Below are 20,424 nucleotides of genomic sequence, written 5' to 3'. Positions count from 1 at the left end.
AGGCAAAGTCTTCAGTTGCATCAGCAGCACGGAGAACAGTCCACAAGGAGGCTTTTGCAATCAACTAACCCTCAGAGACAGGGGATTGAAATTGGTCTTTTTGTGGCAAGTGTTCAGTAAAGTGTGTGAACTTAGAATAATTTCTAGACTCACCATCAAGGCCTGGTGGTTTCCAATTCAGAATTGAAGAGCTACAGATGAATAGCTCCTCCTGCCCTGTAGGTCTAATCATTTGGACTCTTTGCCCAAAGGAAAGGGTCTAGAATGAGCCTGGCTTTAGTAACGCTTTTCATTGACCAAGTCCACAGCTAGGGAATTAGGGGCAGGACGGTGGAAGACGTGATCCATTCCTTTAACTTGAATATTTTTATATGCCCACTGGCAGGTGGGCTGAATGGTGGCAGGTGTTTGCCACAGAGCATGTGCAGGCAATAACAGTGCCTCATTAATTGGTAGGGCAAACTTTCCCTGGGGCGGGGTGATGTTTAAAATGTCTACCGGGGGTGCTGGGAGTCTTGTACCTCTTTTCATGGAATCCGGATGGAGTCTGCCAGGTGTTTCTGGAAAGGTCCTGGAAAGCCTTAAAGTCATCAACATCAGAGGGCAGTGGTGGCATTACTACCTCATATGGGGAGGAAGAGGACCTGGCTGAAGTAGGGGAGTTTTCTTCAGTCTCTGACTCTTATTCCTCTTGTGCTTTTCTCAGTACCAAAGAAGTACGTGGTACCTGAGGATGGTCTTGGCGCCTGTGCATAATGCGGTACCGGTGCGTGTTGGGGTTTGTTTCTAGCTGGCACCTTGTAAAACTGTTCACTGAATTGCTCCCTGGGGTTCCAGTACTCCTCAGTCCACTGAGGAGTGGGTTAGGGGAAGGGTCCCCAAGCGTATTCATATCCCCGATTTTGAGCGTGTTTGGTGGGCTCTGGAAGATCTTCATCCGTAAATGGACTCAGGAGAGTGTGATGCAGAGCCCTGCACCAAGACCTCAGAGTCAGAAGTATCCTCTCCTGGGTTAAGATGGGGAACCTCAGGCATCAATGCCAGTACCAAGGATTGGAAGCCTAACCAAGAGACATGTTGCAGCTGGCGGGGCAGTACCAGAGAAGGAACTCTAGTAGACCTCCTTAGTAGGGGAGACTCTGGCTCGTCTGAGACTAGAAGGTCCTCCAGGGAAAGGGATCTGGAGGGTGGTGGAGGGCTATGATAGCCTATGTTCAAAGCCTGCGTCAGTACCAGAGCAGGAAACATGGATCAGGGAGGAGATGGTGAATGTGATACCAGAGAGGTTAACAAAGGGTCTTTTCTGACCTTGGAACTGTAAGAAGGCAACAGTAACAGTGCCCAGGGAGTAGTCCTGTATACAGCACAGTGCTGAGAGGTGTCAGAAGGAACCAAGATAGAAGCTACCCTGAGAGTAGAAGACTTCTCCACACACCACTTCTTATGCAGTACTGAGTCTCAGTAACAGTTGCAGACAGAGTTTCCCAGGTGTGAGATTTCTTTCATTTATCTGGAAAGTGAAAGAGGCTTTTTCCCCCTCAAAGGCTTAGTCTCTGGGGCTGCTAACTGGTTTCCAATAGTCACCAAAGTGGCCTGAAATGTTCAGGCCGATGTACCGGGGAGACGGGAGCAGACCCCTCAGGAACTAGGGATTGTACCATTAGGAGGAATGTCCCCCTAGCCTCTCTGTCCTTTCTAGACCTGCCTTTAAACACTGAGCAGACCTTGCACTATAATGGGATGTGGGTATCTCCAAGACACTGGTGACAGCTAGAGTGCCTGTTTCTACAGGTAAAAAAACCTGTGGCAGGCCTGGCAAGGCTTAAATGACAGGTGGGGTTTTCAGCATGACCTGGCATGCCAAAGCATTAACTAAAGTCCTGAAAAAAGGAGTAACCCTCCTTTGAAAGCACAATTGTGCTGAAATAAAATTAAAATGACAAAAATAACCAAAGTAAATAACTAACAAAGAACATTTCACAATAAGTGAGAGAGGCTGGAGGCTGCAAAATGCTCCATCTCGAGCTGCAGGTGAGTGGCAGCAGGTCCACAGCTCCCTACATGCCTCATAAGGGAGAACGAGGAGCTGCTTGGCACAGGCTTGGGCCCGCAGACACTGCTTTACAGTCTCCAGTCAAGAGTGCATGGGCGTGCGCGCATCCTACGGTGGAGCACCCATAGAGACATATATTCGAAGAAGAACAGAAACAGACTCCTCAGTCCCTGCGCAATATTGGTGCTTATAATCTGTTCCCCTCAGTTTTCTCTAGTACGGTGCTTCTGGCCTAGGGAGATAAACAATTTTTTTTAATTAAAAAATTCAGATTTTATTTAAATCAGATTTCTTTTATTTAAAATAAATAAGTTTATTTTTTATTTAAAATTAAATTTTAAATTGACAACCTATGTTAGGGCCTAGATTTATTATAATGTATTAAAATAATTTAAATTAAATACAAAAAAAGAATATTAAGCAGTACGTGTTTGCTCTCAAGTTTTAAAGTAAGTCAAAGCATTGAACTGGTGGAAGTGACTCACTCAGAACTCAAACTAGAGTTTGTTGAAGGGCTGCACTAGCTTTTGATAGCAGTAGCCTCTTCTGCAAGTGCAGAGAATATTTTATTTTTTTCAGTTTATTCAACTAGTCCCATTTAATGGCCAGTTCATTCAAAGTTAAGAAAACAACTGGGAATGGAAAAAGCAGGAACGCTTATTTTCCTCTTCCAATCTATGTATAAAAAGTAGGTATGAGAGGATGAAATCTAAAAGTCCTAAAATCTTGAAGGACGTTGTGACCAGAAATAATCAGTTCAATTCATTAACTTTTATAAATCAGTCTTAAATGCAAAACATGTTTTGATAAGCTTTTCAGTATACTTTTTTCCAGTTTTCAGCAAATTCCAGGTAGTTTTAATTAAAAATTGTGTGTGCATTTTAATGAATTTGAATTTCCATTTCAAATAGAGCTTGATACAAATCACAAGTAAAAAATTACTCATCATCAAGTAAATAAGAAATGCCTCATTCAACATTTTCTAATTAATAAAAATGAAGAAGCTGAATAAATGTAAGTTAAGCTATATAATAGCTTAAATTAATGTGTATAGATACAGTGCATCTTCCTGGTTAGCAAAAAGAAGCACCAAATTGAGTGTGAAGACTACATTTGGCAGAAAATCAACATATTTAATGGTTTCCAACCAATGAGAATGAACCTTTCTTTAGGAACATTACAAATGCAAAACATGGTTAAAATAGATGACTTGAAAAGGTTTCCTGCTTGCTGATTTAAATCATGATTAAAATAGGTCATTTAAATCACTTTGATTTAAATCAGTTAACCCACCCTATCCCAGCCCTTCCCTGGAAGACAATTTTCCAGCCTTATCCATCTCCCTGACAGGAGGGTTCTCCTCATACTTGGCCTAAATTCCCTCTTTTCTTTGTTTCATTTGATCCCTCCTCATTCCACCATGGTTCATGACCCTCAGATATCCAGACACTACGCATATCTGCTACCATTTGCCAATGAAAGGCAAGTTAGAAGCATCATGGCAGCATTTCACTGGCCGTTCATGACCTGCAGGAAGGCTGTGCAGGATGTCTATACAAACCCACACTGGAGAGTAAGAAGTTATGGAACAGCCCTGACCAGACACCCCTGCAAAGCCTGCAAAAGCTGGAGGCTGGGCTGTAAAAAGGGGAGCAGAGCAGCTCAGAGACAGGCAGTGGAACGGAGCAGGTGGCTGCTCTGAGGGGAAGTTACTGCCCAGGAGCTCATTGCCTGGCACTTGACAACACAGACCTGTGCAAACCCGTAGGGGAGAAGCAGGAGTCGGAGTGTGCGGGTCAGAGACTTGGCTGGAGTGAGTTACTCTGGTAAGCTGAAGGAGACTGGGGTAGGAAGTGTTTCAGGGGGTGGGGGAGCGGAGGGGGAAGCAGCTTGGCACCCCAAGATGTAGGGTGTAGCTGCCCACCACTGGGCCCTGGACTGGAGCCCAGTGGAGAGGGTGGGCCCAGGCTCCCCTACCCCCTCCGAGAGGCAATACAACAGGAGCCTTCACCTTCAGTGAAAGGCTGACTGGGAAAGACTGTGACTGGTCAACGGCCTAGCCCTCAAGCCTCTGTGCTAAGGGGAGGACTGGAAACCCTTGGGGCAGGGACGCCAAAGGACAGGGCTGAGCTTCAATGGGGAGATGTCCTGCCAGTGCTCACGTGACCACTAGGCAGCACTGTCAGTTGTTGTGCACCTTCTGCAGTGTGGTTTCTGAGAGCTACCAAAATCTGCAGCCTTTCCCAGATTAACCCCCTCCTGTCAGTGTAACACGCCACACATCCCAGTTGTTGTGGCTCCCTGGTCTCTTCCCATATCTGCCTCCCTCTGCCGGTGCTGCACGCAGCCCAGTGGGCCCTGATTCCCCGTTAGGCCTCTTGGATGTCACTACAGTATCAGCAACTACTCAGCCCGTGACCCCTCAATATTTCTGTGGCTCTTCTCTGAGCTCCAGACAGTTTGTCAGTAACTATCTCTCTGGCAATAAGGTGCCCAGAGCTCAGCATCAGATCCCAGGTGGGGTTTTCCAGAGCTAGAGAGAAAAGGACAACCCCTCCCTGTTCCAGGCTGGAGCCGACTACACACACCACTCAGTGTGGCACGGGCCTATATCCTCACTGCTATATCTTCAGCTCCCTTGCCCACTCTTCCCCTGGCCTGCTCACCAGGCTTTGCCTGCTGAATCTGCACTTTCCAGTTCTCTCTTTCTAAGGGGGGTGGAAAGCGGCAGCTGTTTAGAATGGGGATATGGGATGTTCTTCCTGTGGGACAAAGAGGGCTGGCCCAGGAGAAGCTCTGCCAAGGCTGCCAAGGACCCTTCTTACCTTGATGACTTCTCCTCCATCCACCTTCATTAGCTTCTGGAGGTTTCCAGCCAGGAGGTTGGGCTTCGACCGCCACTTCAACAGCCCCAGCAGGTCAACTGCATGGAAACAAACTCATTCAGTCAGTCAGTCCTTATTTTCTATCGACCTAGGCACTGACTGAGCCCTTTAGCTGCACCTCCAAGTCAGCCAACCCTCCCTGTCCCCCAACCAGCTTCCCCCACTTCCACTGCCCAAGTCAGCATGAAGAGATTCAGAACTGAATCCTCTGCTGAAACAGAAAATGCTCCCTATGAGGAAAGGGACTGAATGACCCTGGCAGGAGTGACTGTGGCATGATTCTCCACTCACTCCCACCAGTCAGGAGTAATTCCACTGAAGTCAATGGAGTGCCAGTGATGTGAGTGAAAGGAGAACTGGTCCCTGCTGGCTTTCACAGCTTCAATGCTATGTTAATATGAGATATGGCATTTAATTTCTGCATATGTTACATGGGGAAAGAAAGAAAGCAAAAAAACAAAAGAAAAATCAAAAGTGGCCTGGTGGATTCCTTGAGTGACGGAGTCTCCTGAACGAGTGCAACTCCTGCTCCAATTCCCATCTGCTCACAGCTCAGAGGGAGCCAGGGTCAGCCTGCATTTCAATCAATTTATGCTATGGCCAGGTAGGCCTATGGCTGCCCTGACAATATGAGTGCTTACACATCTATCTCTGCTTCCCTCCTCTCTTCTTGCACTGAGCTAAAGCTTCACACTTGGTCACAGAGTCCTAAGTAGAGACTGCCTGAAAAGCTATGACCTCAACTGCAATCACACAAAAGCACCACACATTCTAGGACAGGACCACTGTGAAAACTGAACAGAAAGTCTCCACTAGCTTCTGGGTCCTGTTGGGTCACTATGTTCTGTGGCCACATTCTGGAAGCAAACATCCAGACATACACCTTTCAACCGGCCAGTTTGAAAGATTAAAAATACTGACCTGTCAGGAATCAGGGCCTGCAGCAGAGCCAGTCTCCAGGTGGCCTCATCAGTATAGCTGGCCTGCAGCAGGCTGCCTGATTGGTCACACCATATAATTAGCTGAAGGGGACAGTGGCCCAGTTTTTAAGCCAGCAGCAGCAGCAGCTACCTGGCTGCTCAATGCTCATGCCTAACACTGTGCCTGCTCCTCTCTTACCTTGTTCCTGCTGCTCCTGCCGTGCCTCTGTCCTGCTGCTGCCTTGAACTCCTTTTTGCCTGCCACCAGCTTGCTCCAGTTCCTGCTCTCCAGTTTGATTAATGATTCTGGCTTGTGGCTACTGACTCCAGCTTGACCCTGGGCTCTGATATCCTGTTCCTGACCTCCTGCTTGAACCTTGGCTCCAGCTTCTGACTACTGACTCTGGCTCTGACCCTTGTCCCTGGCTCGGATGCTTGGGTCCCAAAGCCTGCTCCAACCATTTGGTCTGATACCTGCTCTGACCACTAAGCTAGACCACCCTCATCCCAGTCACCTGAGAGATTGAACAGCCCTAAAAAATTATGACCAGGGGTCCTTGGAGCAAGCATGGACCCCATTAAGGCCCCAGCAGAACTGGTGGATGCTGTCCAGAATGTGCAGGAGCAAGTAATTGTCCTGTAATCACAGAATTTGGCTTTGCAGGTGCCGTTGCTCTGTTGGCTCCCCCAACTCCACCCCCACCCCAGAGCCGAAGATTCTCCTGCCTGACAAATTTGATGGCACACAGGACACGTTTTGGGTGTTTGCAAACCAACATCAGCTCCTGTTCTTACTATGCCCTCAATCATTCCCAATGGACCAGACCTGTGTGGGGCTCATCTTAAGCTTGTTGACTGGGGAGGCCTTGGCCTGGGCTTCTCCCCTCCTGGAACAGTCCAGCCCCGTTTTGTGACAATTAGGGGAATTCATTCAAGCCACATCCATTATCTCTGATGATCCCAACTGTATATGGACCACTGAGACAACGCTTCAGGCCTTACAGCAGGGAAATAGACCCGTTGCCAAATATGCCACTTCATTTCATTGTTTGGTTTCTGACGTCGGGTGGAATGAGGCAGCATAGCACCAGCATTTCCACCTGGGATTAAATTATATAAAAGACAAGCTCATGCAGGCGGAGCCTCTGCCTCGTTTGAACTATCTGATTGACTTGTGCATCTGAATCGACAATTGCCTCATGAAGCGGCACCACAAGCGTACCTCAGTTTTCCAGTTCATGACATCCCAGCCATGGGGTTCTTCTCTGGTACCCCGAAGTCACCTACTACAGGACAGGCCCAACAAAGAAAATAACAGAACGCCACCAGCCGTCATCTTCAGCCCCCAACTAAAACCTCTCCAATGCATTATCAAGGATCTACAACCTATCCTGAAGGACGACCCACCACTCTCACAAATCTTGGGAGACAGGCCAATTCTTGCCTACAGACAGCCCCCCAACCTGAAGCAAATACTCACCAGCAACCACACACCACACAACAGAACCACTAACCCAGGAACCTATCCTTGCAGCAAAACCTGTTGCCAACTGTGCCCACATATCTATTCAAGAGACACCATCATAGGGCCTAATCACATCAGTCACACTATCAGAGGCTCGTTCACCTGCACATCTACCAATGTGATCTATGCCATCATGTGCCAGCAATGCCCCTCTGCCATGTACATTGGGCAAACTGGACAGTCTCTACGTAAAAGAATAAATGGACACAAATCAGATGACAAGAATTATAATATTCATAAACCAGTCGGAGAACACTTCAATCTCTCCGGTCACTCGATTTCTGATTTCAAAGTGAGTATCCTTCAACAAAAAAACTTTGAAAACAGACTCCAACGAGAGACTGCAGAATTGGAATTAATTTGCAAATTCGATACAATTAACTTAGGCTTGAATAGAGATTGGGAGTAGAGTGGTTGAGTCATTATACTAAGTAAAACTATTTCCCCTTGTTTATTCCTCCCCCCTTCCCCCCCCCTCCCCCACTGTTCCTCAGACGTTCTTTTTAACTCATGGAAATGTGCTGGAAATGGCCTACTTTGATTATCACTTCAAAAGGTTTTCTCTCCCCCCACCCCACTCTCCTGCTGGTAATAGCTCATCTTAAGTGATCACTCTCCTTACAATGTGTATTTTTTCATGGTCTGTGTGTATATAAAATCTCCTCACTGTACTTCCCACTTTATGCATCAGATGAAGTGAGCTGTAGCTCACGAAAGCTTATGCTCAAATAAATTGGTTAGTCTCTAAGGTGCCACAAGTACTCCTTTTCTTTTTGCGAATACAGACTAACACGGCTGCTACTCTGAAACTTCTCTGGCATCAAAGTTCTAGCAAGCCAACCAAGTTTGTCCACAAGTCTCTGAATCTGAGAAACACTGATGTCCGGCATTAGGCTTGTGCTTATATTGTGGGAAACGCAGACATCTTGCCTTGACGTGTCTGGTGAAGACTTGGGCAGAACTGGGACCAGGAAACACCAGGTCCCGTACTCCAAGGAATCAATCCAGACAGAGCTGGTCTTCTCTTTCCTTCAGTAGTTAATAGCACCCATGGGCCACAGTGGGCAGAGCAGGACCCCCAAGTCAGTTTCTGATGCAACTCCAAATACGTCTATAATTCAACTGCTGATAAGCTCAGAAATTCACCTAGAGACCCAAGCCAAGTCAGGGGCCTCAGGTAATGTTAAGGACTTGAACCTTGCCATGGCCCATGCAGTTCCCACCAGATCTGATCGAGACTGTAGATGGGTCTCTTCTCTCCACAGAACAGTAACCCACCAGACCTTGCCACTAATGGTTATCAACCTTCGGCGCATCAGGAAACACTACAATTTGGACTATGCTGGGCCCCCATGTGCGGTCATCCTAGGCATGTCCTGGCTAAACACCCATGACCCCCACATTCATTGGCAGGAAACCCTACACTTTAGCTCCCACTATGCCGATTATCCTGTCTCCCAGGATCTGAGAACCAGACCAGTGTGCTCTGTGGTTCATGTCATACACTGCAAGACCCTGATCATCAAGGAACAAGACCGCTAGGACCCTGATCGTCCCCTACAGCTCCATTTGCTGTGGCCGAGATCCCCCACAAATATTGTGACTTTGCCAGTGTTTTTTGAGAAGAGGAAGGCAGACATCCTGCCCTCACATGGGACTTATGATTGCCTGATCAATCTCCAGCCTAAAGCCAAGATCCCATTTGGTCAGATATATGCCCTCTTTGAACCTGAACTTCAGGCTATCCACATATACTTGTAGGAGAACATTCAGAAGGGTGTCATCCACCTGTCCACCTCCCCAGAGGGCTCTCCAAACTTTATTGTCAAGAAGAAGGATGACTCTTTGCAGCTATGTATTGACTATGTGGCCCCGAACAAACTAACTGTATGAAACCACTTCCACTTATAAATGAGCTCTTAGACTGACTATGGGCAGCCCGTATTTTCATGAAGTTAGACATGAGTGGGGCCTATAACATGGTGCACGTGCATGAGGGAGACGAGTGGAAGACCATCTTTCACACTCTATATGGCTTCTACAAATACCTATTCATGCCGTTCAGCCTAAGCAATGCTCCAGCAACATAGGAGCATACGTGGGATGATCTTCGTTCAGTACCACCCCTCCCGCCCCTTCTAAAATACTAATTAGGTAAAAATTTGTAACCACACGTCCCCTGGGTGTGCTTGTAAGACATGTGACTCCTTCGAGGGAAAAGGGTGCAAGAATCAAGCAAAGTAAATTACCGTTGGGGGGATTCCTTAATTGACGCTTGGAAAAGCAACGCTGCTGGACAGAGCAGCCAAACCTCTGCTCCGTGGGCTCGAGTAGGACTGTGAACCAGAGGGGTTGTCTCAAGGCAGCCGAGGCCTGGCCTCGAGGGAATCCAAGACAGACCAGAGGGCTGAAAAGACCAGACCAGGAGGAAAGAAGCCGTCTATAAAATTGGTAACCACCTTCTCTGTTTGCCAAGCAGGAACTGTGTGATGCTAGCACAGGGCCTGTTTGTGTATGTTTGTGAAAGAGAGACTTGTTAAGAGGAATGTATAGCTCTTAATGTATAGCACTTATGTCTAACATAAAGGAGTTATGTGCTTAATATAACCCTTTGCCACTTATGTAATTCCTTCTCAATAAACTGCTGTGTACTGAAGACAATTACTGTGGACCTTTTTCACTGGTATGGCAGTAATCTGCTCCACCGGGAGCCAGTAAAGATCCATTTCAGGGGTAGTAGCACCCCGTGTTGTTAACAGTGATTGTCATGGTCGGAGTTCTCTGTAGAAATGGGACTCCTGAACAAACGTTCTTTGGTTGTGTCCACCATTTTAGGGAGTCTTTGCCCCTGCGTGGCATTGTAACACATCTGTTTAAGTTGTGCCTGTGCAGGATGTACACTGTTCGAAGCCAGGCCTGTAGGCATCTCATGTGAAATCTGGTGTGTTTGATAACAAATGCTGTTGCTGACATGTGCCCCAAGAGCTGTAAATCTGTTCTGGCTGATGTTTATGGGCTGTTGATCAATGTCTAAATTAAATTGACTAGCATGATGAAGCATTGCTGAGATAGCGTTGCTGCTGCTGTTGAACAGTTGGGACAGGCGCCTATGAATTCCAATTTCTGGACGGGAATCGGTGTAGACTTTTGCACATTTATCTATAACCCTAGGCTCGTGAAAACGGTTATCATACTCTGTGTGGCGTTTATTGCTTCTTGTTGTCTTGGTGCCTAACGGAAGTTACTAGATCGCAGGCCCTGGTGCTCATGGGAGACTTCAATCACTCTGATATCTGCTGGGAGAGCAATACAGCAGTGCACGGACAATCCAGGAAGTTTTTGGAAAGTGTAGGGGACAATTTCCTGGTGCAAGTGCTGGAGGAACCAACTAGGGGCAGAGCTCTTCTTGACCTGCTGCTCACAAACCGGGAAGAATTAGTAGGGGAAGCAAAAGTGGATGGGAACCTGGGCAGCAGTGACCATGAGATGGTCGAGTTCAGGATCCTGACACAGGGAAGAAAGGAGAGCAGCAGAATACGGACCCTGGACTTCAGAAAAGCAGACTGTGACTCCCTCAGGGAACTGATGGGCAGGATCCCCTGGGAGAATAACATGAGGGGGAAAGGAGAGCTGGCTGTATTTTAAAGCATGTATTTTAAGGTCAGGTTTGACAAAGCCCTGGCTGGGATGATTTAGTTGGGGATTGGTCCTGCTTTGAGCAGGGGCTTGGACTAGATGACCTCCTGAGGTCCCTCCCAACCCTGATATTCTATGATTCTATGAATCCTTATTGAGGTTACAGGAACAAACCATCCCGATGTGTAGAAAGAATAGTAAATATGGCAGGCGACCAGCTTGGCTTCACAGTGAAATCCTTGCTGATCTTAAACACAAAAAGGAAGCTTACAAGAGTGGAAGATTGGACAAATGACCAGGGATTAGTATAAAAATATTGCTCGGGCATGCAGGAGTGAAATCAGGAAGGCCAAATCACACCTGGAGGTGCAGCTAGCAAGAGATGTTAAGAGTAACAAGAAGGGTTTCTTCAGGTATGTTAGCAACAAGAAGAAAGTCAAGGGAAGTGTGGGCTCCTTACTGAATGAGGGAGGCAACCTAGTGACAGAGGATGTGGATAAAGCTAATGTACTCAATGCTTTTTTTGCCTCTGTCTTCACGAACAAAGTCAGCTCGCAGACTACTGCACTGGGTAGCACAGCATGGGGAGGAGGTGACCAGCCCTCTGTGAAGAAAGAAGTGTTTTGGGACTATTTAAAAAAGCTGGACGAGCACAAGTCCATGGGGCCGGATGCGCTGCATCCGAGAGTACTAAAGGAGTTGGCGGGTGGGATTGCAGAGCCATTGGCCATTATCTTTGAAAACTCATGGTGATTGGGGGAGGTCCCAGACTACTGGAAAAAGGCTAATGTAGTGCCCATCTTTAAAAAAGGGAAGAAGGAGGATCCGGGGAACTACAGGCCAGTCAGCCTCACCTCAGTCCCTGGAAAAATCATGGAGCTGGTCCTCAAGGAATCAATTCTGAAGCACTTAGAGGAGAGGAAAGTGATCAGGAACAATCAGCATGGATTCACCAAGGGCAAGTCGTGCCTGACTAATCTAATTGCCTTCTATGACGAGATAACTGGCTCTGTGGATGTGGGGAAAGCAGTGGACGTGTTGTTCCTTGACTTTAGCAAAGCTTTTGACATGGTGTCCCACGGTATTCTTGCCAGCAAGTTAAAGAACTATGGACTGGATGAATGGACTATAAGGTGAATAGAAAGCTGGCTAGATTGTCGAGCTCAACGGGTAGTGATCAATGGCTCCATGTCTAGTTGGCAGCTGGTATCAAGTGGAGTGCCCCAAGGGTCGGTCCTGGGGCTGGTTTTGTTCAATATCTTCATTAATGATCTGGAGGATGGTGTGGATTGCACCCTTAGCAAGTTTGCGGATGACACTAAACTGGGAGGAGAGGTAGATACACTGGAGGGTAGGGATAGGATACAGAGGGCCCTAGACAAATTAGAGGATTGGGCCAAAAGAAATCTGATGAGGTTCAACAAGGACAAGTGCAGAATCCTGCACTTAGGATGGAAGAATCCAATGCACTGCTACAGACTAGGGACCGAATGGCTAGGCAACAGTTCTACAGAAAAGGACCTAGGGGTTACAGTGGATGAGAAGCTGGATATGAGTCAACAGTGTGCCCTTGCTGCCAAGAAGGCCAATGGCATTTTGGGCTGTATAAGTAGGGGCATTGCCAACAGATTGAAGGAACGTAATCGTTCCCCTCTATTTGACATTGGTGAGGCCTCATCTGGAGTACTGTGTTCAGTTTTGGGCCCCACACTACAAGAAGGATGTGGAAAAATTGGAAAATGTCCAGTGGAGGGTAACAAAAATGATTAGGGGACTGGAACACATGACTTATGAGGAGAGGCTGAGGGAACTGGGATTGTTTAGTCTGTGGAAGAGAAGAATGAGGGGGGATTTGATAGCTGCTTTCAACTCCCTGAAAGGGGGTTCCAAAGAGGATGGCTCTAGACTGTTCTCAGTGGTAGCAGATGACAGAACGAGGAGTAATGGTCTCAAGTTGCAGTGGGGGAGGTTTAGGTTGGATATTAGGAAAAACTTTTTCACTAGGAGGGTGGTGAAACACTGGAATGCGTTACCTAGAGAGGTGGTGGAATCTCCTTCCTTAGAAGTTTTTAAGGTTAGGCTTGACAAAGCCCTGGCTGGGATGATTTAGTTGGGGATTGGTCCTGCTTTGAGCACGGGGTTGGACTAGATGACCTCCTGAGGTCCCTTCCAACCCTGATATTCTATGATTCTATGATTCTATGAGGTAATCATCCAAGGTAATCATGACTCCATGTCTGTGGAGGTGTGCCACCATGACAGCTGGAACTTTGGAGAAAACCCTTGGGGTGGTGGACAAGCCAAAGGCTAGTACTTTGTTTTGGAAGTGTTGTTTCCCTAGGGTGGACCTCAAGAGTATTCTGTGTGATGGGTGGATGGTAATGTGGAAATACGCCTCCTGCAGGTCGAGGGCCAAAAGCCAGTCCCTCTTTTCTAACACTGGAATTATGGTTGATACTGTCACCATCTTGAAATGTTAGGTTTTTACAAATTTGTTGAGTTTCCTTAGATCCAATATGGGTCTCCATCCGCCTGTCTTTTTCTGCGTGAGAAAATAATTTGAACAGAGCCTTTTCCCTCTGTGCTGAGTTGGTACAGGTTCCACTGTACCTAGATAAATAAGGTTATTTACTTCCTGTTGCAACAGTGACTCGTGAGAGGGGTCCCTGAAGAGGGATGGGGAGGACGGGTGGGTGAGATGAAGATAAAGGGGATGGAGTAACCAGTTTGGATCATTTCTAAAACTCATCTGTCTGTCGAGATGCTGCACCAAACTAGGTGAAAAGGTGACAATCTCTGAATAGTCGGGAGGTAGAGTCTGTTTCTAGCATTAGAATAAGTGGTTGTCTCGTGCCCTCAACCACACCTTAAAAATTGCTGTCTAGTTTTGGATTGTTGGGACGTTGAAGGTTTGTTTTTTGGCTGTCAACATCTGGTTTGCCTTTGCTTGCGGCATTGTTCATACTGTCTATTTTGTGCGTATGGTGGTGATTGGAATCTCTGGATATAAAACCTGCCCTGTTTCTTTTTATTTGCAGGTGTGTAGATACCCAGGGATTTCAAGGTTACCCTTGAGTCTTTAAGGGTGTGGAAAGATTCATCCGTTTTGGCTGCAAATAATTTTGGGTCTTCGAAGGGTAAGTCCTCAACTGTTGCCTGGACCTCCCTGGGGGACCCCGAGAGATAGAGCCAGGATCCCCGGCACATAACCACAGATGTTGCGATAGATCATGCTGCCATGTCTGCGGAGTCCAGAGAGGCCTGCAAGGCCATCCTGGTGATGAGATGTCCTTCAGCTATATTCGCTTTAAATTGTTCTTTTTTATCATCAGGCAAATTGTTAATAAATTCTGACATTTTCGAAAAGATGGTGTGCATGTGTTTCACCAGGAGAGCTGCACAATTAGCTATGTGGAACTGAAGTGTTGCAGAGGAATAGGCCTAGCAGCCTACGAAATCCAACCTCTTCCAATCTTTGTTGTATGGGGTTATTCCAGAGTTGTGTTGTTTTCCCCTCTCGTTTACAGCCTCCACCACTAGTGAATTGGTGTAGGGTGAGTAAATAAAAACTCAGCCCCTTTAGATGGCACATAATATTTTTTGTCCTATTTTTTGCATGATGTGGGAGCTGTTGCTGGTGTCTGCCAGATGGTTTTTGCAGGCCCCATAATAGCATCATCAATCAGTAAAGCTATCTTTGCTGATGGAAATGACTGGAGTATGTCCAGTAGCTTATGCTGAGATTCAGGTACCTGTTTTAAAGAAATGTCTAACGATTCTGCTACCTGAAAGGCCTTAAAATCATCCCCAGTGGTGGCGGCATTATGGTTTCGTCTGGTGACGAAGATGAGAGGTGTGCAGATGGTGAGGCTTCCTGATCAGATATGTCCTCAGTTTCCTCCGTCACTTCCTCTTGTGTTTCTGAGGATGCTGGGATAGGTGGTAATAGGGATTGTGCGGCTCTCAATCTTGGTGGGCAAGGAGGCCTGCAGTGGTGGGCCCTGTACCTTGCCCACAGATTCCAGTAAGGCCAGTTCGGTGGGAAAGGCATGTGGGGTGGTGCCTATGGGTGCCATTACCAAGCACGTGCCTCTGAAGATGGGTGACATGCTGGTAGCTGAGATGGTCCAGATTGCAGTGAGGAGTGACGAGGAGTATATATCACTGCATCATCCTCCTCTTCACCATCACTGGAGGGAGGGGGAGCTGATCCAGATGGAGTATTCAAGTGGCTCAGTACTAATCTGGATGGAGTACCTTCGGTACCGAGTAGAGGGAATTCAGGTGTTGAAGAGATTATTAGGTCTGCATGTCTTGTGAATTGTTGTGGAACCGTGGACTTTGGTACTGGGGATGGCATTACTGGCGGCCCAGGAATGTGAACTGTAGTCGCTGGTGTCAAGGGCTTTGAGCTGAGCAGCATAGGTACAGCAGGTGGCACCACTGCGCTGCTTGGTTCCGAGTTTCTTTCGGCTCTGCGGATGCCGAGGTGGAGGGTTTCACTTTGCTCTGTGAGCATCCGTTCGAGCTTGCCCTCATAAGGTTTATCACTCTCCAGTAGGGCGTCAAGACATCTAAAGAGGACACTCCTCGAAAAAGAAGCTTTGTTCCTACTATTAAAATTTAACGATGCTTGGTTTCAGAAGGCTGTCTGGATATTGTACTCACCACTGGTCAGACTCTTGAAGGGAAGAAACTGCACCGGTGTATATACACAGTGGATGCACCCTTACCTTTGCTCTGAGTACATGCATTCCAGGTCCTAGGGGGCAAAAAGAACCCTCCTAGGCCTGTATTAGGGTAAATAGGGTTCTGAGGCTAACTCTTTTTGTTGCTATGAGAAAACCAATTATATGTCCTGATACTGACAGTTTTCCTATCTCTTTAAGCCAAAGTTTACTTCAGTTAATGTAAGATGGTATGGGATACTTAACGTAAGTGAACAGGATTATCACAGGCCAATTTGGGCTATATAACTGCTATATTAATGCTTAATAATATGCATACTTAAATGCTTGGAATATATATTGTGGGTAGTATTATTAACATAATATATATGTATGCTAGTCAGCGTATATTAGTCAACAGTAACCTCCAACCTGTTATGCATCATCCACTCTGTTACTTAGTGAACCCATCAAGTCTTAGACCTTGACCAGGATCAGACCTCTGCAGCCTTCACATTCCAGAATGGGATCCTATAACATGAGGGACACATCTATGCGCCTGAAGGGATCACTCTGCTTCGAATCCTAAAATTCTGCCATCATGCTCCCCTAGCAGGCCACTTTGGCCATTCAAAGATTCAAGACCTGGTTTCCAGGAAGTTTTGGTGGCCAGCAATATGTGCCTCTGTTGCGTCCTGTGTAGATTCCTGTGATCTTTGCACCCGGACTAAGATTGCCTCATTCAAGACTGCTGGGTCTCGTCCAGCCCCTACTCACTTTGCCCTGGACTTGGGCCATCCTTCCCATGGACTTTATCATAGATTTACCACCTTCCCAAGGCCACAGTACTATTCTAGTGGTGGCTGACCACTTAACCAAGCTGGCACATTTTGGTCCATGCCAGGTGCTTCTGCTCAGGAGACAGTTTGTCTGTTTATGAACAACATCTTTTGTCTCCACGGCTTGCCTACAGGCATGGTATCTGACCAAGAAGTCCAGTTTATTTCCCACTTCTGGCAAGAATTTCTATGCCATCTGAGTATTGACACCCTAACCTCAATGGCCTTTTATACAAGCACCAAGAGTCAGGCAGAGTGGGTCAATCAAGTCCTTGAACAGTACCTACGTTACTTTCTAAACTTATCATCAAGATAATTGGCTGTCCCTGATTCCTCACCTCACGCCAAGTTTACTTTTACATCAATGCTAGAGATGCCTCCAGCAAGCAAGACTCTTTTTGTTGCTAACTATACTTTCCACCATTGTGCTCACACAGAGATCCTTGCCGAATTGTCAATGCTTGCCACTAACAAAATCATTGTCCACAACCAACAGGTAAACCAAGAACTCCAGGGCAGTTAAAAATCGCCAAGACAACTTATGAATGGTATACCAACCAGTCCCGCCAGCCAATACCTGGTTTTGGGGTAGGGGATAAGGAGTGGTTGTCTGCCTGGAATCTGTGATCAACTTGCCTCTCTGCAAAGCTGGACTATCCGTACACAAGGTCTTTCCAAATCACAAAACAGATTCACCCTGTTATGTTCAAGTTCAAGTTACAGCTACAAGATTCCCTCAAGATTTACACTGTTTTTACATCTCCCTTCTAAAAATTATTATTCAAGAATCCCTTCCCACTGCATACTCCTCTTCCACCTATAACTGTTTGGGGCCAAGAAAAATAAGTGGTTCGATATATTCTAGCTCAGGAGTGGGCAAACTTTTTTGGCCCGAGGGCCACATCTGGGTATGGAAATTGTATGGTGGGCCATGAATGCTCATGAAATTGGGGTTGGGGTTCAGGAAGGAGTCAGGGCTCTGGCTGGAGGTGCGGGCTCTGGGGTGGGGCCTGAAATGAGGAGTTCAGGGTGTGGGAGGGGCCTTTGGGCTGGGGCGGGGGGGGGGTTGAGGGCTCTGGGGTGGGGCTGGGGATGAGGGGTTTGGGGTGTAGGAAAATGCTCCAGGTTGGGACAGAGGGGTTCAGAAGACAGGAGGGGGATCAGGGCTTGGGCAGGGGGTTGGGGCACAGGAGGGGCTCAGGGGTGCAGGCTCTGGGCGGTGCTTACCTCAAGCAGCTCCTGGAAGCAGCGGCACGTTCTCCCCTCTGGCTCCTATGTGGAGGCATAGCCAGGCAGCTCTGCATGCTGCCCCGTTCTCAGGCGGCAATGGGAGCTGCGGAGGCGGCACTTGGGGTGGGGGCAGCGCACAGAGCCTCTGGCTGCCCCTACATGTAGGAGCCGGAGGGGGGACATGCCACTGCTTCCAGAGCCGCACAGAGCCATGGCACAAGCACACAGAGTGGCTCCCGACTCCACTCCCCAGCGGGAGCTCGAGGGACGGATTAAATGGGCTGGCGGGCCAGATGTGGCCACGGGCCGTAGTTTGCCCACCCCTGTTCTAGACTCTTGCTGGGTATCTAATTGACTGGGACAGGTATGTCTCAGACAAATGTTTCACAAACTCAAATAACTGAGGAGAAGCTTTCATAGAATCATATAGAATCATAGAATATCGGGGTTGGAAGGGACCTCAGGAGGTCATCTAGTCCAACCCCCTGCTCAAAGCAGGACCAATCCCCAATTTTTGCCCCAGATCCCTAAATGGCCCCCTCAAGGGTTGAACTCACAACCCTGGGTTTAGCAGGCCAATGCTCAAACCACTGAGCTATCCCTCCCCCTGAGAACCTGCAGAACACATCCATGCCCGAGATCTCCTGCAAGCCTTTCACCACATGTACCCCAAGAAACCAGGCCCCAAGGCCCCTAGACGGCACCCTCGATGGGGAGGCGGGCACTGTGAGGGCCTGCAGCAGAGCTAGTCTCCAGGCAGCCTCATCAGTACAGCTGGCCTGTAGCAGGCTGCCTGACTGGCCACATCACCTGATTGGTTGGAGGGTCTAGCAGGCCAGCTCTTAAGCCAGCAGCTGCAGCTAACTGGCTTCTCAATGCTCATGCCCAACATTGTGCCTGCTCTTGTGTTACCTTGTTCCCGCTGCTCCTGCCTTGCACCCAGCCTTGCCTCTGTCCTGCCCTTGCCTTGAACCCTTCTTTCCCTGCTACCCTGCTTACTCCAGTTCCTGACCTCTGGATTGACCTGTGGCTCTGGCTTCTCACTACTGACTCTGGCTTGACCCCTTGCAGTTTCCCAAGCATTTTCCTCACAGGCAAGAGGCTGCCCATGCATGCTGGTACATGTGTGTTTATACCCTGTAACTAACAGCTGTATCCTAAAGGATCTCCTGAAGGGGGCTGATGGGCTGTGCAGCTGTGTGCAGGGTGGACAAACATATACAGATGTGTAGGAAGTGAATACAGCTTATTTAAAAGTATGGCAATGTCACACTGGCATGTTGTGATGTGCACGCTGGCATACCGCAGAAGTGTCACACTGAAGTTTGTGGTGTGCACTTCTGCTGAAAGCAGGGGAAAACTCCTACATACCATTCTGGGTTAGTTTGGTGGAGCAGACGAGGGTGGAGATTTGGAAGCTGTCCCGGGAAGATATGCCCATACCAGCCATGCCACCGCTCACTCGGAATGAGGAACCAGAAAGGGTCTTTGACTCTAATAGACTTCTCGTAAAAGGCAGATTCAGGTAAGAGCTGGAGTCCTCCAATTTCCTGATGTCACCCTAAAATCCAAAGTGTGTCATCAGAATGGGCAGGACATAAAAGATTCAACCTATATGACTCAGCATTTTTTGATAAATTTGGTTGATAGCAGTAACTGTGTTGACGTAATATACTTAGACTTCGTAAAAAGAAAAGGAGGACTTGTGGCACCTTAGAGACTAACAAATGTATTTGAGCATAAGCTTTCGTGAGCTACAGCTCACTTCATCGGATGCATTCAGTGGAAAATACAGTGGGGAGATTTATATACATAGAGAACATGAAACAATGGGTGTTACCATACACACTGTAACGAGAGTGATCACTTAAGGTGAGCTATTACCAGCAGGAGAGCGGGGGGGGGGGGGGGGGGGAACCTTTTGTAGTGATAATCAAGGTGGGCCATTTCACTACAAAAGGTTTTTTCCCTGGGTAAGGTAACAGGGGCAGGTTTTTTTTTGTTTGTTTTTTTTTGAAACAGAAAGAAAGTTTATTGGTAACGCTTACAGAATTACCAAAGGAAACAAACAACTATGCAACAAAACAACGCAATCAGAAGGTATAACACAGCAGCTTTCAGGAGGGAGAAGTGTTCAGGCTAGCCTGGGCCCAGAGCGGGGGGGCTTCCTCGACACTCGTGGTCTTCCACCCTCCTGAGTTACCTGGTGGCCTAGAGCGGGGGGGCTTCCTCGACACTCGTGGTCTTCCACCCCCTCGAGTTACCCAGTGCCGCGCCCAGTGTCACCGATCCTCCCTCTCCTGAGAGTGCCCGGTAAGATGGGCACGGCTGCGGGGTGGGCGGTTTAGGGAGGGGGTGGTTGGGGGGTAGACACCCATGTATTATAGGACCCCTCCTAGATGACAGGAATGATGGTATCCACAGCGGCAACGGCTGGGGCTGGCGTCTCTCGCTCTTCCCCTCAATCAAAGGATCAGACGGAGGGAACCGGACGGGGTCACCGAGCAGAGAACCCCAGACAGCGCCCACCGCTCCTCGAAGGCGTCAAGGGAGTCGGTGGACGTCGCCCAGAGGAACTCCGCCCGGATACGTGAATGTAGTGAGGATTGGAAAACGGCCCCACAATCGCAGGACGTTTCATGGGCCAACCTCCTCTCTCTGGTTTTATA

At 47.9% G+C, this 20,424-nt stretch overlaps 1 protein-coding gene across 3 annotated transcripts in view; it reads right to left on the bottom strand.

The window, feature by feature from the left end:
• LOC125635193 (dedicator of cytokinesis protein 2-like) overlaps nucleotides 1–20,424 on the bottom strand; it is a 344,043-nt gene that overhangs the window by 213,491 nt on the left and 110,128 nt on the right. For all 3 annotated transcript variants that reach the window (XR_012668261.1, XM_048846557.2, XM_075128207.1), the window contains exons 18-19: nucleotides 19,127–19,316; nucleotides 4,879–4,976 (exon numbers count right to left, since the gene is read on the bottom strand). Coding sequence is in view for 2 of the 3 variants with exons in the window: in XM_048846557.2 (XP_048702514.2) it covers nucleotides 4,879–4,976; nucleotides 19,127–19,316 (288 nt within the window). In the remaining variant the exon portion in view is untranslated. The remainder of the gene's footprint in view (nucleotides 1–4,878; nucleotides 4,977–19,126; nucleotides 19,317–20,424) is intronic.

This window comes from Caretta caretta, chromosome 4 (assembly GCF_965140235.1).
Source record: "Caretta caretta isolate rCarCar2 chromosome 4, rCarCar1.hap1, whole genome shotgun sequence".
In the NCBI taxonomy this organism is placed as follows: domain Eukaryota; kingdom Metazoa; phylum Chordata; order Testudines; family Cheloniidae; genus Caretta; species Caretta caretta.
This window is presented reverse-complemented; position numbering and strand designations above follow the sequence as displayed.